General features: G+C 45.8%; 3 protein-coding genes across 4 annotated transcripts; 2 read left to right on the top strand and 1 right to left on the bottom strand.

The window, feature by feature from the left end:
• The first annotated feature begins 301 nt into the window (after positions 1–301).
• wdr12 (WD repeat domain 12) lies at positions 302–3,751 on the top strand. The gene is made up of 13 exons (XM_069675469.1): positions 302–426; positions 796–890; positions 1,197–1,291; positions 1,373–1,479; positions 1,560–1,675; positions 1,763–1,917; positions 1,999–2,044; positions 2,118–2,203; positions 2,282–2,422; positions 2,610–2,715; positions 2,812–2,944; positions 3,248–3,320; positions 3,425–3,751. The coding sequence occupies exons 1-13, from the start codon at positions 386–388 to the stop codon at positions 3,500–3,502; spliced, it is 1,272 nt and encodes a 423-aa protein (XP_069531570.1). The 5' UTR covers positions 302–385; the 3' UTR covers positions 3,503–3,751.
• Positions 3,752–4,688: 937 nt separating this feature from the next.
• ical1 (islet cell autoantigen 1-like) lies at positions 4,689–13,977 on the top strand. 2 transcript variants are annotated; one of them, XM_069675198.1, is made up of 15 exons: positions 4,689–4,769; positions 5,483–5,515; positions 5,614–5,788; positions 7,241–7,313; positions 7,422–7,545; positions 7,946–8,144; positions 8,224–8,349; positions 9,589–9,687; positions 9,769–9,854; positions 10,189–10,238; positions 10,319–10,363; positions 10,441–10,671; positions 11,712–11,990; positions 12,092–12,187; positions 12,268–13,977. In XM_069675198.1, the coding sequence occupies exons 2-15, from the start codon at positions 5,505–5,507 to the stop codon at positions 12,381–12,383; spliced, it is 1,710 nt and encodes a 569-aa protein (XP_069531299.1). In that variant the 5' UTR covers positions 4,689–4,769; positions 5,483–5,504; the 3' UTR covers positions 12,384–13,977. The 2 variants fall into 2 exon arrangements, with proteins under 2 accessions (XP_069531299.1, XP_069531300.1); XM_069675199.1 differs by lacking the exon at positions 10,441–10,671.
• An 849-nt stretch (positions 13,978–14,826) lies between these two features.
• Positions 14,827–22,190, bottom strand: fam117ba (family with sequence similarity 117 member Ba). Its single transcript, XM_069675197.1, has 7 exons — positions 22,122–22,190; positions 21,579–21,662; positions 21,382–21,492; positions 20,718–20,861; positions 20,361–20,568; positions 20,137–20,257; positions 14,827–19,054 (listed from the first exon to the last, which is right to left on the bottom strand). Exons 1-7 carry the CDS (start codon positions 22,140–22,142, stop codon positions 18,829–18,831), a joined length of 915 nt encoding a protein of 304 aa, XP_069531298.1. The 5' UTR covers positions 22,143–22,190; the 3' UTR covers positions 14,827–18,828.
• Positions 22,191–23,887: the final 1,697 nt, after the last annotated feature.

The raw sequence follows: 23,887 nt of genomic DNA, 5'->3' as shown, positions 1-23,887 counted from the left end.
CACTGAAACACAGTACACGTTAAATTTAACGGCAGAAAACTTAACATTCAGAAAAAATGAACGGCTCTGCAGTGTTATATATTAAATGTAACATTTAAATAAGCTAAAATGCCACTTAAACACTACTATAGCTGCATTATAATACGATATATACGAATAGGTATTAAAAAAAATAAAAAATTCTAGTTTAATACGGATAGGCATTGCTAGTGGAGCACAGATCCGCGTCACCTACTGCCTGCATCCGTGCTCAATTGAGGTGCCTTCCTCTAGTACCACATGGCACGACAGACTAGTTACATGAGAGTCTGGTGTGTTATGAAGGAAGACATTAACTATTGAGCTGTATTTGATATTAATATCTAGTTCTCTGTAAGACATTAAAATGTCGCAGTTACAAGCGAGGTTCTTCACGGAAAACAAAAAGTAAGTTCCTTTATTTCTTGAACGAAACATTAGAATAGTGTAAGATAGGAATGGCTAGCTGGCAGGCTAACTAGCTGTAACTTGAAGTAAACAGTCCGACGTTATTGTTTGTCACTTCTCTGTGTTGTATTTGTACATTAGTACTGTCAATTTTGAGTGAGCTTCTAATTATTGCCATCCTCCAACAGTTAGTAGCTATTGTTTTTATCTTGTTGTTTTCGCTAGCTAATGCTAACAGTTCCAGGATAAGGTTGACTTCTCGCCTTATAATTGCATATATAATGGTGTTTCTTACAAATATAAAGTACACGTGTGGATTTAAAGGATGTAACACATGATAAAATCTAAAATACACGATTTGCTTTGCAGGTATGTTATAGATGACGTCCCATTCTCCATCCCTGCTGGCTCAGAGGTGCAGGACCTCAGCAATGTCATCAATAAGCTACTGGAGGCTAAAAATGGTAAAAACACTCTTTACTTTACACATGGACACTTATATTTGACTGTTTATTACAGGCTTAGTTTCTATTTGCAGCTGGGTTGTAAATATATGTAAAGTTGAAGTTGTGTAGCATTATATTTATAAGATATTTACATCAATTTATGCTGATTTAATCATAAAAAAACGCATTTTACATGTAAAAAAACGTGATCAGTACAGTTTTAATCACTTTTATTACTGACTGTAAAGTATTACTTTTAATAACCTATGCTTCAATATGTTTTTATTGTCTGTTATTAATAAGACTGTTTACTGTTTTCCACAGCATCTCACGCCAAAGTGGAATTCGACTTCCTGGTCAGGGGTCAGTTCCTGCGAACGACGCTGTCCACTCACATGGAGACAGAAGGCATATCAACGGTATGACCAGTTTAAACTTCGTTTAAGCCTGAATATATACGGGGTAGGATTTGGAGCTTGATTGTATGGTGTGTGTTTCAGGAAGACGTGGTGGAGATTGAGTACGTAGAGCGGATCACAGCCCCAGAGCCGGAGGAGTGTATGATGCACGATGACTGGATTAGCTCTGTTGATGCAGATGCTGAATGGTAAGACTTCTACATATTTCAAGGTCAGCTGAATAACAGTTCTAGCTTTAGGTTCTTATCTTTCTGTGTTTTTTTTGCAGGATCCTAACAGGCTCGTATGACAAGACTGCCAGGATCTGGTCGGTGGAGGGCAAGGCGGTGATGACAGTGGCCGGACACTCAGATGTGGTCAAAGATGTTGCTTGGGTTAAAAGAGGTGAGCGGGGCCGAAAGGCAAACATCCTTTTTGTTAGTTTTTATCACAACCTTTTCTTAAAACATCTGTGTTTTTGTCCGAGTGCAGATGGTCTGACCTCTCTTCTCCTGACGGCCTCGCTGGACCAAACCGTGCTGCTGTGGGAGTGGAACTCTGAGAGGAACAAGGTGAAAGCCAGACACTGCTGCAGGGGACACACGGGGAGCGTCGACACTGTCGCCACAGACCCCACCCGCTCAAAGGTAAAGAGGGAATGAGGGTGAAGAATAACATAAATGCAGCATGATGACGCATGTTTAAGCATTTCTTGTTTGCTCCCACAGTTCTGCAGTGGCTCCTGGGACAAAATGTTGAAGATCTGGTCAGCAGGTAGGTTAACACAATCATCTTAAGCATCAAAAATCAAAAAGAACTCCCTGACAACCTTTTCCTTTGCTCTCAGTGCCCACAGACGAAGCCGACGAGGTCGAGGAGCCCGCCGACAGACCGAGGAAGAAACAGAAGACCCAACAGCTCGGCCTTACGAGGGTAAGAGATCAGCATTGCTGACACGATGGAAAAAATGATGCACGAGTTTACATGTTGTCCCCTGACACTGACACGCAGACTCCCCTGATGACGTTATCCGGTCACAACGAGGCAGTGTCCTCCGTCCTGTGGTGCGACAGCGAGGAAGTTTGCAGTGCATCGTGGGACCACACCATCCGGGTGTGGGATGTGGAGACGGGAGGCATGAAGGCTACACTGGTGAGAAATGCATGTGACTTATCTGCCCTTGGTTTTGACTGTCAGGCTGCATACATATGAAGTCTCTGCAGCCTGACAGGAAACTTCCGGCACTGTCCCCCACCTTATAAGAGACACAAGGCAGTAAAGCAAACTTGTCTTTGAGGTGTCTGTTTTTTGAAAAGCTTCCCTGATGCTCTCTCCCCAGACGGGCAGCAAAGTGTTCAACTGTATTTCTTACTCACCTCTGTGTCGGCGGCTCGCCTCAGGCAGCACCGACAGACACATCCGACTGTGGGACCCTCGCACCAAAGGTACCACTTGTTCCCTCAATACCACAGACAGTTTTATTTCCAAACTCTTTCCCACATTTTCTCCCTCCCTCTTTATTAACGCCTCCTCTCCTCCAGACGGGTCGCTGGTGCTGCTGTCGCTGACCTCCCACACGGGCTGGGTCACCGCTGTGAAGTGGGCGCCGTCGCACGAGCACCAGCTGGTCTCCGGGTCCCTCGACAACCTGGTCAAACTGTGGGACACGAGAAGGTCTGTGAAGCACGTTGATTATGCTGTTTTTTTAGGATGAAGCCAAACAAGTAGGGGGTTTAAAATTTCACTTTCAGTAGCCAATGATAGCACAAGCGATGATTTTATCCCTGCTGTTAACAGAGCAGGGCGTCCGGCTCTTTTCACACTGCCAGCATCCTCTGTCTGGAACAAGCTTCCTGCCTTTGTCAGATAAAACATTACGTCAGTTTAGAAGCTATTTCTTCCGTCTTTTGTAGCTGCTGTATGTTGTTCCAGCCTTTTAAAAGAATAAATGTAACATATTGCTTTCATGTGTCGCAGCTGTAAGGCTCCTCTGTATGACCTGGCGGCACACGAGGACAAGGTGTTTTGCGTGGACTGGACAGAAAGCGGGGTAAGACTCTTTTAAGCGCTCGATCCTGTGAGACTTTTCTTTGAAGACGAAAGGCGCATCATCTCTGAATAACTCGCCTCCTTCATCTGCTTTTCTATTTCCAGCTCATGTTGAGTGGAGGCGCGGATAACAAGCTGTACACCTACAGATACTCAGCCTGTCAGACGGACGCGGGGGCGTAGGCTCCACAGCAACATCGACCACAGAGCGCCACCTCATCCATCATCACAGACGCACAGAACGGACATAAATATCAGTGTTTGATTTTTGTACTGAACAAATTGTTTCTAGGTTTGTTCTTTGCTATGCTGGTTATTTTTTACCCCATCCCCATTTTTACACAGATTTTCTTATGGATTGTGTTTGTTTTCCTGTAACCTAAGAAAACTATAAATTAATTTTGTCTCATAAAAGGTCTCTTCTATTTAATGTTTCTCTTATTGTTTCTTGATTGTAGATTTCCCTCCCCTAGACTTTTAATGATGGAAGTAATAAGTCAGTATTTTTGCTATTGTATTTTAAAATGTCTATAAAATATTGTTTGTTCGTCTGATATATTTCTAACTTTTCCAACAACAATAAGCAACCCTTATCAACAACATTATCAACTTCCTTGTGTTTTTACTTTGTACAAAAAAAGTGCCTGTTGTCTGTCTTGTTGAAAAATAGACTGTTTCCTCCTCAGACGGGTTTGACCAGAGTCGGGGAAAAAGAGGACCTCTCACTCTGGTATTTTTTAATGCCCTTCAGTATCAGAGACGGCAAACCGATGTTTATGGCTTATGCTGGTTTGGTTTTTATGACTATAAGTTTATTGAATTCAAAGTTTAAACAACACAAATCCACAACGTTCAACACCAGGGAGAAAAGTGAAAAATAAAGATAAAATATCCAAGATTGACTGGCAAGAAAAAGAAGAAAAGCAAACAAAACATTAAACAAACAAGAAAAATATAAGTACGTTAACAATGTCCATCCAACATTGTCCACATACTACTTGTTTATGATGGTTTATTCAATATTGACGAAGTAAACTACAGAGGGAAAGCATGGTGGTATTCAATATAGAGTATTGATTAAAGCTAGAGTTCATTTCCAACTTCATATCAAAATATTCACACTTGACGTGCATCTAATTTCTTCCGTTTTCTTCTGATAGAGACAGGAGAAAGGAGAAATTTAAACGGATTATTAATTTAAAGGCCATGTGAAACCCGCTCTTGCTGATCTGAGCATTAAAAAAATGGCTGTGAATGGCTCATCTTCTTATAGACGATCTTCGGTGTGGCCCTAGCAGCAGCAGCGCCCCCTCGTGTCCAGACGGCGCTAAAGCTACTTTGCATATCCTGTTTCTCTGAGTCAGACTATGACGGCTATCAGAAGAGGAGGTTAGCCGAGCAGCGCTGCATAGATGCTCGGACCAGTGGACAACACAGAAGCGAGATAAAGGTATGTACTCTTTTTTTAATGAAATCTCCGACTATAACATAAAAAGACTCATTAAGTTTAAAGTTGTGAATGTTTTCAGCTTTGGCTAGCACACTTAATGCTGCTAGCTTAACTGCTAATAGCACCAAAGCTCCTCTGACGTTTTCTTGCTTTTCTCGCCTGCCGCTATTTCTACTTTTATACCCCCCTGTGTATTTAATAACTGTATGGAAATAACGTGACACTGAACGTTGCCTTTGTTCCGTTTTTCGGCGTCGTTACGGCAGTCTTTGTTGTAATTGAACACCTGCTCTGCAGCCAGCTGGCTCTCTGTCCTCCTGACTCCTGGAAGTCGCAGGTGTCTGATCCCAGCTCCAAGAACCATATTAGATTAGCTTTTAGCCTTTAGCAGCGATTGTTTTCTACCAGCCGAAGATGATAGCCGGTTATAACTCGATTATAAATCACTTGGGGAACAGCTGTCAGCTCTGTTTTCATGCTGTCTTGTTTTGCCCTTTGTGTGTAGCCCTACAAAACTCAACAGGAAAACCAGCTACAGTTTATATGTCTATCTAAACATTGTCACTCCCTTTTGCATTAGATTAGTCACTCAGTTTTACACTAATGTAATGTGTAAACATTAAGAAATGTTAAACCATAAGGCGAATCATAGACACATCAAAGTCACATGCTTTGTTTCCCTTTGTCTAAACATCTCCATAATCTGTCTTCAGATCAGAAAAAGGCTGATATCCAATGATGGACGGGTACGTATCAATATCAATAGACAACACTATTATGCTTATTATATAAAACACTGTTGTCGTTCTCACAGCTCTTACTAAGTTGTCTCTCTCGTCTGCAGGTTTGCAGGGGACATGCTGAGCGGTGGGCGGGCTCTGCTCGGCGAGGACAGCTCGGTGATGGCTCGCATGCAGAAGAAGTTCTGGAAGACCAAGCAGGTCTTTATCAAAGCCACGGGCAAGAAGGAGGACGAGTACGTGGTGGCGTCGGACGCTGACCTGGACGCAAAGCTGGAGGTGGGAGAGGAGAGGCCGACTCTATCTCTATTGTTTTTGATGTTTATCAAGAAAAACGTTGTGTGGCTTTAAGAAGAGGGGAACAGTATGAGCACAACATGTTTTTCAATATTTAAATGGCAAAAAAGGCAAACATTTGCTCTGCTACAGACCAGAAAAAGAATACTTTTTGTTGCTCTATAATAAGACTACACACTCTTTGAATCAAGCACATAATGTGAGGTTATGGCTACCTTCTACGTCCCTTAAAACAGTTGTTTTACTCACTCAACATGTCGCTATTGTTTACCTTTTTGTCATTGTAAGCTGTGGAATGACTACAGAAAGGTTTCTCAGCTTGGTGTTGGCACAAGGTGTCCTTTGTTTGCACGGATCTTTTCTTGTGGTCGAGTTCCGACAGCTTTAATTGCACGTGAGGCGTCTCGCAGCATGTCACAAAAGATGTCAACAGGGTACGGCTTCATCATTGAGGCTTCATTGAGGGTCATTTCTCACAGCGGTGATAATTTAAGAGCGGACGGTTTCGGATTGGCTGAAACCCCGGCTGGCATTTAGTCGTGACGGGCTGTCTGGCGGTCTCGTCCTGCGAGGAGGAGACGTGGTAGAGTTTCACTGAGCTGTTAGAGAGACGCACTGTGAGGCTTTTGTTTGCTCGGGAACAAGATCAGGCCTCTTCTGTTCTGTCCTCCTGCTCGCATTGTGGCCCGGTCATCAGAAGGATGGGGAAAGTTTTGACGGACAAGAGTCTTGGTGCTTTATTTTGCTCTGCTCTATCTCGTCTCGGAGCCCTCTGTGGAGCAGACGAGCTCTAAAACCAGCAGATTAGATTTGCTGCTGCGTCTGGACGGCAGCCTAACGCGTTCAGATTTCATCTCTTGTGCTTCACGACTTATTAGCTACTCGTATGAAACATGGGCAGAGCCCGAGATGTGACACTGACAGGTGTTCGGCTGCTGCTGAGGCAGACAGAACGGAGGCAGCGACTGTTTATTCTGCAGCTAATCAGTAACTACACATGTTCTGTTCGCCTCCTCCCTCTGCTCAATTACAGTCTTAAGTTGGAGAGGGTGCAGGGAGAGGACGCAGCCTTAAAGTATGTGACGTTAAAACCTGCTGCGCACATGGTTTAAGGTCAAGAGCTGGAATGAAAAAAGGCCTGTTAAAGTCGAGGTCACCCCCTCATCCCTCACTCCTCCCTTTCCATCACGCAGCAGCGCAGGAGCGGCCTCGACATCTCCGTTGCTATGACACACGCTCGTCATTTAGTCACTGTTGTTGTCTAACAGACGGAGGGAGAAGCGGCCGACTGGCATAGAGAGAAAAACATGTTTTTGCTGCCTGAAAGGTTGGATTGATGCCTCTCTGAGCGCTGCAAAATAAAGTGTTTAAGCATGATATAAATTGTCTTTGTATGAAAGAGTTATTAAGTGTTAAAATAATTTGTTCCTGCAGTTCTTCCGCTCGGTTCAGTCCACGTGCACGGAGCTGCTGAAGGTGATCGAGAAGTACCAGCACAGGATCACACGTGAGTCAAACTAGACCTCTCTTTTCACCCACTAAAAAGGGGAGGTTGATTTCAGGCAGCGTCTACACTTATATTTGTGGGCGTTAAAACCTTGAACTCTTCGGCCAGGCCTGTCCCAGGAGGAGAACGAGCTCGGCCTCTTCCTGCGCTTCCAGGCTGAACACGATCGCACGAAGGCCGGCAACATGATGGACGCTACCAGCAAGGCCCTCTGCACCTCCGCCAAGCAAAGGTCAGGAGCAGAACGGGACTTCCTGCTTGTGTTTTTGTTGAATATCTTACAATTTAAAGAGGCGGTATTAAGCTGTTTCACATTTTAAGACATATATATATAGTTACAATGTTGGATGTTCATACTATACATGGGTGAAGTTTCAAATCTGTAGGTAAAAATATGTTGGAGTAATGCTGCTGTGAACGCCGGGTTTCACACAGTTTTTCTACATGCTGCACTGTCGAGGGCCTGCACAGAGCACCGGTGTGAGAAAAATTAGGAGTTTGTATTAACTGTAAATTATGCTAAGCTACTCCACAGGTATCACAGAGTGAAAATATGAAGCTTGAAATTAGCATAATACCGCCCCTTTAAAATGAAGTGATTCTATTCTCCTACCCTCTTTCCTGTTCTACAGGATGGCACTTTGCCCTCCGCTGCACCGCTTGCACCAGGAAGTGGAAACGTTCAGGCGGCGCGCCATCGCCGACACGCTGCTGACGGTCACCCGCATGGAGAAGGCTCGCACGGAGTACAGAGGAGCCTTGCTCTGGATGAAAGACGTCTCCCAAGAGCTCGACCCGGACACCTACAAACAGCTGGAAAAGTTCCGCAAGGTGGGAGGACTCTTATTTTGGCGGGTTGCTACTCTCTTAAAAGAGTTTTTTTTTTTAAGGCATATTTTTTTGTAAACAGGTCCAAGCCCAGGTCAGAGGGACGAAGGGCCAGTTTGAGAAGCTGAAGAACGACGTGTGTCAGAAGGTCGACATGCTGGGAGCGAGCCGCTGCAACATGCTGTCTCACTCCCTCTGCACCTACCAGGTACGTGTCTGTCTGCTAGCCGTTGCTGAACTTGCTTGTTTGCCCTCATTTCAAAGGTATAATAAGTAGGATTTTTCTTGCGTTTTGTCAACAACACATTCAAACTGGGCCCCTCCTCCTGTGCTCTTCATCACCAGAAGGTCACTCTCACTCTTCCAGCGAGAACAAGCCCACCCCGCCGAGCTAACACCGACAGCATCACGGTTACCTTTCCGCTAGCATGCTAATCGCCGGTTACCCTTGTGCTAATCTCTATTTATAGATTCTACATAGAAATGTAGAATCTGTAGGCAGGGACTTGGATTTCCAGGAAGGCAAGTGTATCACATATCAGCAGGCTGCGGCGGATTGCTGGAAAAACGCTCTGTGTGGGGAGCAAAAGCAGGCGGAACGTAATCCAACATCCCGGCTCCCATCAGCGTCATCTGATGATGATTTAGCTTCTTATTCTTCTTATAAACATCTTCATGCTAACAGCTAACAGTCTGTTCTAGAAATCTAAAATTTAACTTGAGATGAATTCCCTTGACGCTGTGTCACGAAAGCCGTTCAGCGTTCAGATTTCCCGACTTCCTCGAATGCATCAGATCGTTCCAACCTCCGTTCAACAAACATTTCAAATGTTTTCTCCTCCTTTTGAGGACAGACCTGACAAAGCTTGAATTTTTACTTCTTACAAATCTGCATCATGTCGGCAAAGGAAAGACCCGTTAATAGGAAGCCTTGACGGGAAGTCGTTTATCACTTACCTCCTGGCACGTTCACCGCTGTCCCCAGAGGCTATATCGTCTCAGACTATAGTCGATGGGATCCGAGATTGCCGTTGTGCTAGCATGCTAACCGCAGGTTACCTTTGCGCTAGCATGCTAACCACCAGTTACCTTGTCCTACCCGGTTTGAGGCACCTACCTGTCCAACAGAAAGAAGGCCAACTCTGCGTCGCTCTTTCCCCATGTTCGCCGGTCTGAATGGGGCCCAGTTGCTAATTTGAACCACTCCCACACTCACCTGTACGCTGTGATTGGCTCAGGGAACCACAACAGCGCCCCTCCTGAAAACGTCCTGTGCAAAGCAAAACAACAGAATAGATGCAGAGGGAAGGGTCTGCACACACACTCACCAGCACACATGTACAGAGGCCCATAAGCGATGATTTATATTATATTTGGAAAAGTCTGTATTTTATTTGTCTATAAAAATCCGACTTATTATACCTTTCATTAATTCCCATCATTGCAGACCACTCTGCTGCAGTTCTGGGAGAAAACAGCCCACGCCATGTCGGGCATCCACGAGGCCTTCCAAGGACACGTAACATACCAGTTCAACACTCTTAAGGTAGAAGAAACGCACAGCAACAACACAATGTGTTCTGTTCCAACACCTGTCTTTATGATACCTTTACCTCTCACCCTGCAGGACCTGAGAGACCCGCTGGAGGAACTATCAGACTTACAGACACAGGAGGACAAGAAGGAGAAGGCTCTACAGAGCAACACAGACAGGTGAGAAACGACAGACTCTTGAACCCATCCGACACACACGCACACACATCCCGCCGTACTATCTGTCCCTGTTTTCATGCCACCACTCTCCGCTGTCTTTCTGCGCACATCCACCTCAGCCATGTCTTCATCAAACACGAGGCCAATGTCAGGCCCGTGTTTACACACAAGTAAGTGTGATCCGCTCAGCGCTGTAGAGTAGCCGACCCAAGACTGCAGCCTCGAATCGAATAGAGCGTACTGCATCGCTAAAAATAGCTGAACCTAGTCTCGTCAGATAGATAAGGCACTTTCTCATTTTTTCCCTCCCTCCCTTTTTCCTTCCCTCTCTCAGTCTGGTGTCCTTGGATGACGACAAGCCATCAGGAAGTGCCTCTGACGCAGGTAGGTGCTGCCCCCTGTAGGCTGAAACGCGTATTTAGAGTCAGATTTCTTAAGAGTTTTTAATGTCCTCTCCTCCACAGACCCCGCCCACAGCAGTGATGCACAGAGCCAGACAAAAGACACTGGTAAGTTTTCCTCTATGTTGTGTAAATGTACCAGGTTTTGTGCATTGGTATTGAGTTTCTGACGCCTTTGATCCCAGTGCGCCCAAACGCTCCCAAACCGACCACTCCAGCCCTGCACGACCTCAGAGGACTCTCAGTCAGCTCTGACGACGACCTCCTGCTCATGGCCTGCGACCTGCCGCAGCCCGCAGCCCCAGCAGGCGTCCCCGTCCAGCCGCAGCTCCTGCTTTCACTTCAGGGTGACGATCCCAGCGAGGCCTGGGGCTTCGGCGGCCTCCAGTCCAGCCTCTCGCAGCCGCCTGCCACCGGTAAACTGGCTGGCTGTCTCTTAGCTCTTCTAGCTTTAACTTCAAGCTGCCTCACTGGTTATCAGCTTTCCCGGGTGACTTTGCTGAAATTAACCTCTCCTGGGCTTCCTTTTGCTCTTTGGATCTTCACCTGCTTTAACTGCACACAGCGGCTCTTCCCGCCCCGCCTCTGTCTGGTTCTCCCTGCCTGTATGTGTCTGCTCTGTTGACGTTCATCCTGAGCTGTACGTTTTGCAAAGTCGCCCAAATAACACAACTTCCTGTTTTTCACCCGCAGTATCCATTTCACAGCAGCAGGTGAGCCGCGTGTGAAAGAAGCCATTAATGACGTTGTGTGACGAAACGAACAAAACAGAGACGTGTTTCTGATCGACATCTGCGCCTGACAGCTGCTCTTTTAAAACAGCGCCATAATAAGCATGCAAGTGTGCTTGGGAAATGTAGTTCTCATTTTCCAAATATACAAAAGTATCACACTCACAAAAATTTGATAATAGCAGAAATAAATAAACAAACAAACAAAATAAATACCTGTCGCTTGAGAACTACAGTGGGTTGCATTTCCCATGTGTACCTGCATGACAAAGCACAGGTGTGCCTTATTTAATGTCATTATAAGCTGCAGGATTCTCAAATGGCAAACATTAACCCGGATAAAAGCCTGGAGCCGTGATTCTCAAACATTTTGTGTCATAAAAATATTTGGTTCGACTTATTTCCCTTTCAAGTCGGCGTTAACGTGTACTTAAAATGTCATTCTGAATTAATCTTTCCAGCATCAGATCCCTCGTTTCTTCTTCTTCCCTTATAAAACTCGCAGACCTTTTTATAGCAGGAGAAGTACAGGTGCAGCTAATAACATTAACGACGCCTCCGTTCCTGCAATTACCGCCGTGCTTGATGCACCTGTGTGTCAAAAGCCTGCTGTGAAAGGGTTTACTCAACCTAACCGCACATTTTCCACCAGTCTAATCTGCTGTATACCTACTTTCATTTCTAAAGCGATAAGTGAAACCCTCACCTCTTCATTTCCCTCTCAGGTGGTCCGCCCCACCTGGCCATGACGGGGCAGAGATCAGAGGATGAACACGGCGACCTGGCCTTCCTCAAAGACCTCCTCAGCCCGGGCCCGGGCGCCAGCGACGAGTTCAGCAAGGAGTGGCAGGATGCTTTCGGGATGTTCGACGCTCCCAGCGTCCCTTCGTCCAGCACAGGAGAAGCGAGTAGCGTGCAAGCAGCTACGCGTCCGCCGTCTCACCCCCCCAGCCCCACAGGCTTCCTGCCCTCCCAGCTGCTGGATCACAGTCTGAGCTCTACAGGTGAGGCACGCTGCACTCTGCTGGAGGGATGAGAACACTGCAGCACAGTGACAAAACAAAATAGTCTTTAATTTCTCTTTATTAACCCTGCTTTGTTTTAGGATGGTCAACCCCACCGATGTTCCAAGCCCCGCCCCTGCAGCCTCCTCCTGGTCAGAACCAATCAGCTCAGCCCGCTCCAAGCTTAGCCGCTAACAGTAAGCTCTTTTGCAGCATGTGTCGAGGATCTACCTTTAAGTTTTACATGTATTTGACGTGTATTCGTGTGTCTGTGCAGCTGCTCCAGGTGGATCCAAAGACATGTCCGCCTGGTTCAACCTGTTCGCAGACCTGGACCCCCTCTCGAACCCGGACGCCATCGGACGCTCTGCGGACGAGCTCCTCAACGCCTAATGCCCCGTTTATGTGTGTGAGTGTGTGTGCAGCGATGTGTGATTTCTCTTTAAGAATCTGGATGTCAGTAAGTTTTTATGTCAACGACCAAGTAAAAGAACACACACTGCATTTAACAGAGATGTGTACACATCCACACTCATGTTTGTGTAACACTGGAAGATGTTATTTCACACTGGAAAATGAAAACACGCTCTCCTCAGCGGCTCGCAGCTGCAGCTCCGTATAAGACTGTTAACACTACACGTGAAGCCACCGGCTCATATGCACACAGCAGACCTCATGTGGTTCGTGTTACCTGTCCTGATCGGCCTCTCCCACGCGGAGCCAACGTTTGTGTTACAGGTTTGTCTTGGACGCCGTGTGTTTTTTCTGTGTTTCGTTCATGTTTGCGTTGCGTGGGTGTGTGACGGTTTGCTGTGTGTGCACACTAAAAAGGGACCCAGGATGTTAAAAAATATATCTATTTAGTGCTTAGTGTTGTTTATACATGGAAGCAAATGAATGTCACATATGAAGGAGAATTTATATTGGACTTACTGTATGTGTGAGATAACATGAGCCTGTCACTAAGCCTGTATTTGCACACAGCAGCTGCTGAAGCTAACGCTGCATCATGGGCCTGTATCACAAAGCGATATAAGTGGGCCGTCTAGCTATGTTGCTAGCTATCTCAAATTTCAGGTCGTATAAAATGTGTAGGCAATTTTTTTTCATTTCATCGCATATTTTTATAACCAATTAACTATTATTAGCTAGCAGCTAGGGTTAGCATTTAACCGCGTCCTAGCTTACATTACATTTTATAGTGTTACACGATATGATAATCACACTGGACCCCTCCTATAGTTGTTTAACATCACATACAGTAATGTTAGCTTGGATGTGGTTGAATGCTAACATTAGCGATGGTGAAATATCCTAACATCAATACTTACAGGCTCACAATGATCATTTTAATACTGATATATTGATGGTAAACAAATATTAACCAAGCTAACATCTGAGTGTTAGCATGCTAACATTTGCTAAGTGCCACAAAGGAGCTATACTCACTTAAAGCTAATGGCAACGTAACGCCATCTTTGGATTTACATGGCGTTTCGCTATCACAATGGTTACCTTGTCAACTAACCAGTGAGTGTTGAGTCAATTACATGATAATCATCGTTAAATACACTACATAACAAGATAAGATGCTACGGCCATGCTAGCTTTTAGTGCATACTGTTAGCAGAATGCTAATATCTGGATTAGCATGTTCAGTGTGACTATTCTAACATGCTGAAGTTAAACAGTTGTTATATTCGCGTTAAAATTTAGCATGCTAACATTTGCTAATTAGTGCTACAGCCTTAAGCAGGGGCGGATTCAGGCTTTATTTAACTGGGGTGGCCCAACTGGGGCACTGACTTATGAATAGCATTTAATTAACCCTTTCTTCTACGCTTAATTCTTTAAGGGAAGATGTAACAAGGCCTATGACAAGGCAAATAGCCAATCATATTTTAGGAATTTGGGGCGGCCAATCAGATTTCAAGGGGGGCCCTGGCCACCCCTGGCCACCTCTGGATCCGTCCCTGGTTCAGTACATCTGAAGCCGAGGGAACGTCATTAGTTTTGAGGTATTTAGTCATAACATACAGAACTAAAGTATAGACAAAGTATATAATTCCTCCTGAGGTTAAAATTAATGTCTTTACAAACTTACATGGCCAATCATCCTAAATTAAAAGAGGCTTTTCAGTCTGGACCAAAGCTGCTAGCGTTCTTAATCAGCTAACTGAAAATGCTAATGTAACATTTCAGTCTGGCACCTTATCAGACTTTCTTTTTAGCTTTGGCAGCAGGAACGGCTTCATGAACCAAAATGTCACAATGCAAAGTAATGATGATGCTTCTTGTAAATAAGAGTCTAAACTTGCTTTGTGATACAGACCCCTGCCGACTCTGTTTTCAGTCTTACGGCGAACCTAAACTGTGAGCGGTCTCATTGTGATACCCTGAACTGGAGTCGCATTACGGGCTCGGTATGAATCCACGCTGTCCAACAGGCTCCTCCACCTTTATCCCATATTCTACTTACTGAATGTAGTGTGTGTGTGTGTAAAAGACAGGATGCGCTTGAAGTCCCATCATTCCCGTCTGCCGTTCGGATTCCACAATCAAAAGTCCAAGGCCAAGAAAAATGTGTGAACTCTTACTTTGAAGGAAAGGAAAAGACACAGGAGGTTATACTTTGGGTGGGTGGGTTATTTAAGTCCTATTAATCTACGAGAAACAGCACATAAGATGCATTAAAATGTATTTATTTTCAAGTCACTATTTGCTGATGTTTTCGTTGTGCAGTACACTAACAATATAAAGAAACACTGTAAAATACTGTCTATTTTTAGCTCTGTGTGTTGTGTATTTTGAGGAAGGATTTTGGACATACACTGGAGAGCTGTTACCGCGTCGCAAAATGTATATTTATGTGGATTTAACTCCTAATTATTTGTTTTAAGGGAAAATAACTACGAGGAAGACATTGTTGAATGTTTACATTGAGTGAACAGATGCAAAATGGATGTGTGTGTGCCTCTGTAAGTCAGTGGAGCTACGGTGATCAGAGTGCATCATGGGAAAAATGAGTCGACTTATAAAACACTTTTTATACAAGCTGCACACGTTATCTTGGCTACACCCAAAAACATCTGTCGTTTCTTTTTCTTGTTTTTACGTGACGTTAGGACTTTTATTTTGAAGGGAGGAAACTACTGACCCTCGTGCGGTAGTCCTGTACTCATGTATTATACTGTTTACTTTTTATTTACACACTTTAAAAGAAGAAAATGAATGTAAGTCAATCACAAACGCTTTAATTTAATTCAACTATGCCTTTTTATTTCACTCGAGGGGTTTAACAGATGAAAACTCGGCAGTTCTGTTTCCAATAAACTGGACAAGCAAACGAAGAACAGTTGTGTTGAGTATTTCTTGTGTTGAGCCTCATTCCAAAATGCTTCTTTATCCACTTTAAAGAAAGTTGTATCGGAAATAAATCTGTAATATCACATGTATGAATCTACTATTCCAAACTACTTTTTTTTTGTTGTTGTAAACAGACGTCTAAAAACGACAAAGATGTCGGTGTGTGTGATTGTTTTTCAGCAAGTGGATATCTCATTTTGGAACATGCCAAATCAGGTCACTGGATCAATGACATCCACACTTCTCTCTCTACTTCTACTCTGCTACAGGTTAAAATCAGTCACTGTTTGCTTTGTGTGAGGCTACATAAGATAGCAGCTGTTGGTTTGCTCTCTGTGTAGTAGTGTAGACTTGTTAGTGTGCATTGAGAAGTTAGTAGGGCTGTGACGGTAGCCGCATGACTGCAATACCGCGGTTATACGACGCCAACCGCGGGGTGGACCCACAAAGATGTACGACATGACTCCGCCAAACCCTCTCTATCGCTCCCTGCTGACTGGCTGCGGTATAGCTCATAAAGCCCGCCTCCTCCATGTTAACAGATGGGACATGAGCCAAACTATAAAATCAAAATACACGCCAAATACATTTTTCTCAAACATGGTTTCTGTCATTATAGTTAGTTCTTATCATGCTGATTCACGTCCAAGTGTTCTGACAAGTTTATTTTTAATTAGTTATCTGATGCTGTCAAAAAGATGATGTTGACGAATCAGGCTCCTGCAGCCGATCTGTTCCGGATTAGCAGAGTGGAGGACGAACGTCGAGAGGAGACGTAACTAAAACAAAGTTTACATATTTGTGAACGTCTGCTTCAGACCAACACAGAGAAGCTCTTCTGCTGTTAAATACGCCGAGCGGGATCTTACGGCTAATGGCGGCTCCACCCGCCAATCTCTGGCTCCAAATGACATCACCAGCACCGATCACAGGGGCTATTTTGGCATCAAATTCCTACAATGACAGCAGATGGAGACGCGTCGTCCATCTATATATACAGTCATTGGGTGGAACCAGTGGACGTCGTCACGGCTTTTTTACTGGTCGCTATGGCAACATGGAGCAAACAGTAGGACCGGAAATGCTGTCAGGTGTCAAGTCTGCGGAAGAAAAATCAGGAGAAGCAGCAGTGAGACTACTGAAACTGAACCTATGTCCGAGAAAGACGGTAAAAAGGCTGGTATGAGTGGCGGCGGGAAGAAGGTAAACGATCACCTCGAAAGCTCCTTTCCCACTGGTCAAAAAACCCACAAACACCCGCTAACACCCGGCTTTTTTGCTTAGTGGGAAAGGTTACAATCGGCATTCAGACTCGGGTCGAATGACTCTGCAAAAAACCCGACAAAACCCATGTCGACGCGCTAATCTCCGCCCCCTTTGTGGCGCGATGCTATGCTCCGTCGATAACTTCTGCTACTCCTTGTCATCTCAGCTACAAATCCCGCCCGTCTCCGTCCGAGCAGCGCTCGAACACCGTTCCAAATTTGACGCAGCACAAAACAGACCTACTGGCAATGGGAAAAGAGACAATCTGCATTAATGAGCAGGTCCTCCCGGGTCTTGAAAACCAGCGTCAACGCGCTAATTACATTGGGAAAGGGGTATAATACGTGCGAGTGGAACCAAAGCACGCGAGGGCGGCAGCGCGCTGAGGCAAGGGGGTAAAATTCTGTACCGTCACAGCCCTAGAAGTTAGTATATCTTTTCTGTTTTGTATCCTATTCACTACAACCTGAGATGGACGATGTAATCTACTCTTGATTAAAATTCTCTGCAGACCCAATTACACTCCTGATAAATAAATACATTATTATTCACAATAATGAGACATGTAGTAATTCACAGTACTCAGCGGAGAGAAAGCAGTGGGAGGAGGAGGAGGAGGAGGAGGAGGAGGAAGAAGGGGCTATATGGTACAATTGTTAACTCATTCAGATACATATGTTTGTCAGCCGATAATACAAACACAGTGCGCCTCAATATTTACAGATCCAGTACATTCCTATCCCACCGTAGCAGGCACAGTCAAGTAGTAATGACATATACAGGGAGACGGGCCGGGGCATGGAGAGGAGGGAAACCAAGAAACTGCACTGAGAGTGATGGCGCTACAAGTTAGCCGCACGTTAGCATGGAAAATATATTATGTATAAGTATTCTGTATTTTATCGTCTATTTAATCTTGGCAGTGTGAAAATAATGGAATTCTTTTTAAGACAGTTTTCTTATGTGTTTGAAGTGGGCGGGGCTACGTGTAAAAGTGATTCATGAACCTCTGAAGCTTTAGGGTAATAGAGAAATACTTTCAGGGTCTCAAAGTCGGATTCGTAGAGCTCGCTCATCCCTCAGTGTCTGCAGCTTATGTAGCTTCAGCAGCCTCTTCATGCTCAGGGCCCTGCAAGCCAGAGGGCGCCTCTCCTGTGCGGACGAGGCCCTTCTGGACACAACTCACAACGACGCAGAGCAACAAACGGAAGGAAAAATGAGCGTCACGGCGACAGTGAGGAGGGGGAAAGAAAAAGGAGTGGCGAGAGCTGGGAAAAAAAAGGAGGAACAGAAGGGGGTGGTTGTGATGGACGTGTAAAAAAAGGGACATTTTGAGTTGGCGCTGGGGAAGGAGGGGCAAGCAGACACAGGTTGAACACTCTGCACACATCATAGCCCTGGCCTGTGTTTCCCATACATACACACAGCCCTGCGAGGGAGCAGCTACTAAAGAAGGCATCATTTTGTACCAGCTTTTACTGTAAAACGCTGATAAAAGTACAAAACGGATGTCTGGATTTAGTTCACAGGTGGTTTGAACATGTCCCTGCCTTTCTGTGTGTATCTACGGCCATCGTAGCGCGCGCATCACGCGCGTCATGCTAAAGAGCTCGCGTGATGCGAGCGCTACGCTGGATTAGCGAAACTGAGCGGTCTAAAATATCAGGCACATTTTTAACTTCTCCTTGTCACGACCGTTCAAGTTTTGCTACGATAAATCTGGCAGCACCAAAAATTAGCCTCCGTGGTCAAACTCTTGGTCGCCAAGAAAACCAGCGGCCTTTTTTTTTTTCGTAATGGAAGGCATATTTCATATCAAGAGAAATAACTACAGATAGAAAAAGAGATATGTCCGTGGAAAGGCGCCATGGTATAATACGATGAAATAAAAGTCTGTCCTTTTTTTTTTTCTTCGCCCTTTTCCTCCCAAAAAACAGGAACATAACCAGCACTAAAGGTAGAAGAAAGCGATGAAATGTTAGCCGCAAACACCCGCGCGGGGCTGCAGGACTCTCACGTCGTAGTCGTCTGAGGAGGAGAGGCAGTGGGAAGCGCTTTTTCAACAAGAGAAGGACATCAGAGAGAGCTTAGCTGGCATGCTGAAGGCATTTGTTTCGGAGCAGAAGGGGTTGTTTCCAATGTTTTCTGATTTGGTGGTGGAGGTGGGGAGGTGGGGGGTGTTCTTCAGGGGGGGGCGGGGGGGGCATCAGAAGCTCTCCGGCTCCTCCAGGAGGCAGGGCTGGGTGGACAGAGGCACGAGGGACGGGGACAGGCTCCGGAGGCCCACCCCGGGGCGGAAGTTGAGGTCCGGGGCGGGGAGTAAGGGCTTGAGGATGCTGACGAGGCAGAAGGCAGAGCCGCTGTTGGGGATGAAGTTGACCTTGTTGCGGTCGGGACACAGGAAGGGAGGGATCTCCTGCAGAGGTTTGGGCCTGTGAACACACGCAGGGGCACGGTTAGCCTTCATAACAACTGTATTTACACTAACACAAGTGGATATATACCCTTGATTAGAACAGGTGTATTACGGACAATTGTTAGAAGCACTTTTAATGCAGAATATAGCCAACAAAAAGGCGTATATTTTGCATTTTTCCTTCTTATTTCTTGACAATAAAGCAAATACAGAAATCATGTTGAATCGTATGAAGCTAGCCAATAAGATAAATCAACGCTAAACATGTCTTACGACCAACTTTCAATTAGTTTTAATGAGGCTAATGTGTTAGCAAACAGCTAATTCACACATACAGCAGACACAGGGCAACGTTTGCATTCATTGTGAGCCAGTGTTTGCTTCACCCAGTGGTGTACACAGGAGGGGGGCAGGGGGGGCCGTCGCCCTTTTGGTGAAAAAACGCTGCCCTCATGGATGCCACTGTAGTAGCTAAATAAGGGCCCTCTCAGGTGTCCTTCCAATGGTTGATACATGTTGGAAAATTAGTTAGCCGCCAGACCTGCTACGTGTGAGACACTGTGCCCTCATGGGATGCCTATAGTTGACCCTAGTGTCCTAACTTTATGCGCACTAGTGCCCCATGGCATACAACTGGTACCCTTTTTATTCTATATTTTGCCCCTGCCCCTCAAACAGCCTGAGTACGCCCTTTCACCCCTCTTCTTTTAGCTCTGCTTTTGGTCTCCACCAACTCCTGTGGAAAAGATCTGCTAGCTTCTCAGCTATGTTCACCTGTTAGCCGCTAACTAGCTAGCTTTTTGCCGTTCGGTGCTCAGCAGGTAGTGCTCATTAAGCTTATTAGGGCTTCTTCTCTGACAGAACGCATATGAGAGTGGGGGGAGTGTACCAAAACAGTAAAGTAGCATTCTAATGGGGCTAAATAATGAGCTATAAGATGCTAAAAAGCTACGTAGAGCTGCAGAGTGGGTGCTATTTCTCTCTTTTGTCTACAAGTCGTTATTGGATCCATTGTATAAATAAAAATATTGATGATAGCAGCTTTAAAAGACATTCTCTGGCTGTTTGATTATTGATTTTAAGTGTTTTTCTACTCACATGGACTCCTCGAACACTTTGACCTTCTCGCAGCCCTCTGGAGGTTCCCTCTTGAACATGTAGCTGTTGTTGGGTCTGGGGGAGGCGGCGTATTTAGGCAGCGGGGAGCAGGGGCCCAGCTCTGAGGACAAACACAGAGGTCAAAGGTCGGGGTCAACAACAGCTCAGAGCGACTTTGTGAGGACACGTGTGCTACTAGCATGTGGCGCATATTTGTGAGTCACCTTTGTCCTCGTAGGGGCTGCCTCCACCCATGTCGTTGAGGACGGTGAGGTAGGAGGGCGAGATGGAGTCGGGACGGCTACTGCAGTTGCTATGGTTACCGCTCAGGCCGCCCCCCGAGGGAGTCTGTGTGTCGATGCTGCGGGTGCTGCTGCTGCGCTGCGGGGGGACGGGCGGGGGAGCGCGGTGCCCATCTGGGACATCCTGTGGCTGCCGTACAAACACACACACACAAATGGGGTCAGAAAAACAGCGCTGCACCGGGGGCTTAACCCCTGAACCCAGTCAGTCCTCCATTGGTATTGTTGCTTATTGTGGTGCGTTCAAAGTCCTTAAATCATGTTTAAAAAACAACTTACAACGATGGTCTCTTCCTTCTCAGGAGTGTCTTGGATGGTGATGCGTTCGATCTCCTGGTTCAGGCCCTCCACGCTGTTGCGGAAACGTGGGGCCGAAGACTTGGAGATAGGGATGGGTATCAGGATGGTCTTGGGCATAGGTGACTGTAAAACAGAAACAAACAGAGTTGGGATCATTCTGCAAACTCATCGTCTCTGTGTCGGGCATGTTAGAGTGCTCCTGCTGGCTGATGTCTCTTTGTGTCAGCGTTCCAGCTCGTCAAAGGTATTGTGAGCCGCCCCGTCTTTGCTTTTGTCTCACAAGGAGGCCCAGAAAGCAGGACAGCTGCACTCCAGCAGACTCCACAGGGAGCGAATGACTCTGCCTGTCGCTGTCACCCGCACACGGCGACATGACAGGAGTGGGCACTGAGACAAGTGTGTGTGTGTTTTTTTTGGGAGAGGGAGCTAATTTAACCGACTTTTCATGGAGCGTTAAAACCCCCACGTCACATTTCAAATTAACCAGGGACACGACACAGCCAAACAGGGACGGGAGGAAAAGTGGGACGTCCTCAAAACTCTCCAGATCCAGAGCCAACCCAGTTCCTCTCAGAGCTGGAGCCACCTGGCAGACACACAAACACACACACTCTCCCTGAAGCGCACGGTCTCTAGTGATCACCTGCGACTGGATGATGGTGTGGCTGCCATTGAACGGAGACTTGCGGTCTTTATCCCTCCGATGGCGGCTGCTGCGCTTGCTGCGCTGAAGCTGCTGACGCAATTTGGCAATCTGGGGAGGAAAAAACGGACGCTTTTAATCCAGACTTTTTTTCAGTCAAAACTTTTATGCACAGCACAAGACAGCATGTGTCTGACCTCCTTGAGCTGGTCGGTGCTCCCACAGGAGGCCGAGCGTTTGTGAGAGCCCCTCCTCCTCTCATCTGCCCAGGCCCTGGGGGTCTAACACACACAAACGCACATTGGTTAGAGCTTAATGTCAAACATACGACAACAAAACAGCAACATTTCTCCTTCTTTCTAGCTCTTGTGCTCTCGTTACCGACGGCAACAAACATCTGTCTGGTTGCTTGACTTATACGGCGCTAAAGAAATATTTTACAGTTTGACCCGAGTCTGCTTCAAAGTCAGTCTGTGAGTGATAGGAGGCAACACAGCGGGATGATGCAACCATCTGCAATCCACCTCTTTGCATTGAGAGCCTAACACACATACATCCTTAAAATATTTAGCATTAAGCAATGTTAGCATGCTAACATGCTGACTAAGTTACCTGTTAAACATTATGAAAGTTCAGCGTGTTAGTGTGCTAATGCTAGCTTAAAGCACCACTATGGCTAGGTTTAGCCTTAGCATGGCTCCAAACATGCACCACCCGCTTTAGCATCAACACACACTCACCTGCGTGGCTTTGTCCCTCATGTAGGGAACGTGTTGGTGCTGGCTGTCGTCCTGAGGCCAGGGACCTGTCAGGTGAGAGCCAGCGAGCGCGCCCTGTGAGGGCCACAGCTGGACGCGATGGCTGGAGCCGGCGAGGAGAATGAGGAGCCGACGCGCTCAGAGGGGAGAGGAGGAGGAGGAGGAGGACGTTGAAGAGGACGCGGAGGAGAGCCGCAGAGAGGCGTGGGAGGTTAAGGCCACTGATGCAGTCTGAGGAGGAGAGTAAACGAGATATTTGTCAACACATGGTAAACACATCAACAAATCAACACACACAGCTGGCCTGCAGGATAAGCTCGTGGCTGTCTTGCTCTGTCTGTCTAGGTTTGTGCGTGCGCATGTGTGTCTATGTGTGTGTGTGTTCTTGGATTGATGTTAATCCGTCCCGTGCTGGGCAGAGCGGATATGCGCCCCCCTTAGTCTCCCACAGGCCCCCTGGTTAATGGCATTAAAACAGCTTAAGTATTGTGGGGTGGGGGCACTGAGGGCAGGTGCTGGCTTCTGCCCGACTGACCCTGATTCAGAGTTTGTGCATGTTTTGCATGGGGGTGCACGGGACCACTGACACCCACGGGCCTTTGCAGGGTACCAACCAGCACCAGCGTCATCTGATTCAAATGTAGCTCTTAAAATCATCAACATTAAAGAAGCCATACATGCACATAAACAACAGGGCCCATTCTAATGGCTGCAGAGCACCTTGCAGGATTAAGAACACATCCATATTTCAGTACGGCTGCTCCCAGTGGAACCTGCAAATCCACACAAACCCGCTAACAACACACTGTGCATGCAGCGTGTATCCACACAGACGAACACACAGCACTGATTGGCAGCGATGGTCCTGGAGCTAAATTTGGCAGGAGCCTTGACCAGCGCACATTGCTGTTGCTAGGGAACGGGGCCGACTGATTTTCACACAGCCTCGCCTGTGTGTGTGTGTGAGTAAACAGGGGGTTCGGGCATCAGCAGTCTACTAGTAAAATGCTCTTTATTTTGACTGCTGCTTTTCCTGTCTCGGTCTGCGAGCGCAAATCTGCACCCACGACAATGCACTGCAGACGGCAGTAGTAACACTGCTCGTAGTAGAAGTGTTAATAGTACAGCGGCTCAGCATGATGTCATACATCAATCCATACGACTCATGTTATTGATTCTTTAGCTTTTCTTAGACGTTACTTGTTGGAGTATTAGGTCTGTGAGGGATATAATACAGGTTTAAAATGTGACTTTAAACCAAATAAAGTGCCTTAAAATTGCCTTTTTTTGTCTGAAAGACAGCCCAAAACCTGCAGATACTCCATCTACTATTTAATTATTTACTATACATGCAAGTGGACGGACACAAAGAGCAAATATTCACATTTAAGTAGTCAGAAACTGTGAATTTTTTGCAAGTTTTGCGCAAAAAATGGACTGAAAAAGGTTTCTATTTTACTTCCTGTTAGTATATAAATCACTGTATCATTTCAGCTCTCATTTATACAGCTGCCTTTGCACAATATCTGCCTTACCTGCTATATTTATGCATTTTAAGGTAATAGAACAGAGTTAAATGAGACACTTTACAACCATGCAAAATAAATATATACATTTTACTTGCAAATTAATTTGTTTTATCATAAAAAAATATGTTATTTAGTTAAATGCATTCATAAAAATACTGTTAAGTACATTTATTTAAAAAATACTGTTAAATGCATTTATAAAAATGCTATTAAAAGCAT

This window comes from Semicossyphus pulcher, unplaced genomic scaffold (assembly GCF_022749685.1).
Source record: "Semicossyphus pulcher isolate SPU_LCO1_2020_fin unplaced genomic scaffold, fSemPul1.0.p SCAF_24, whole genome shotgun sequence".
NCBI classification, from domain to species: Eukaryota; Metazoa; Chordata; class Actinopteri; order Labriformes; family Labridae; genus Semicossyphus; species Semicossyphus pulcher.
This window is presented reverse-complemented; position numbering and strand designations above follow the sequence as displayed.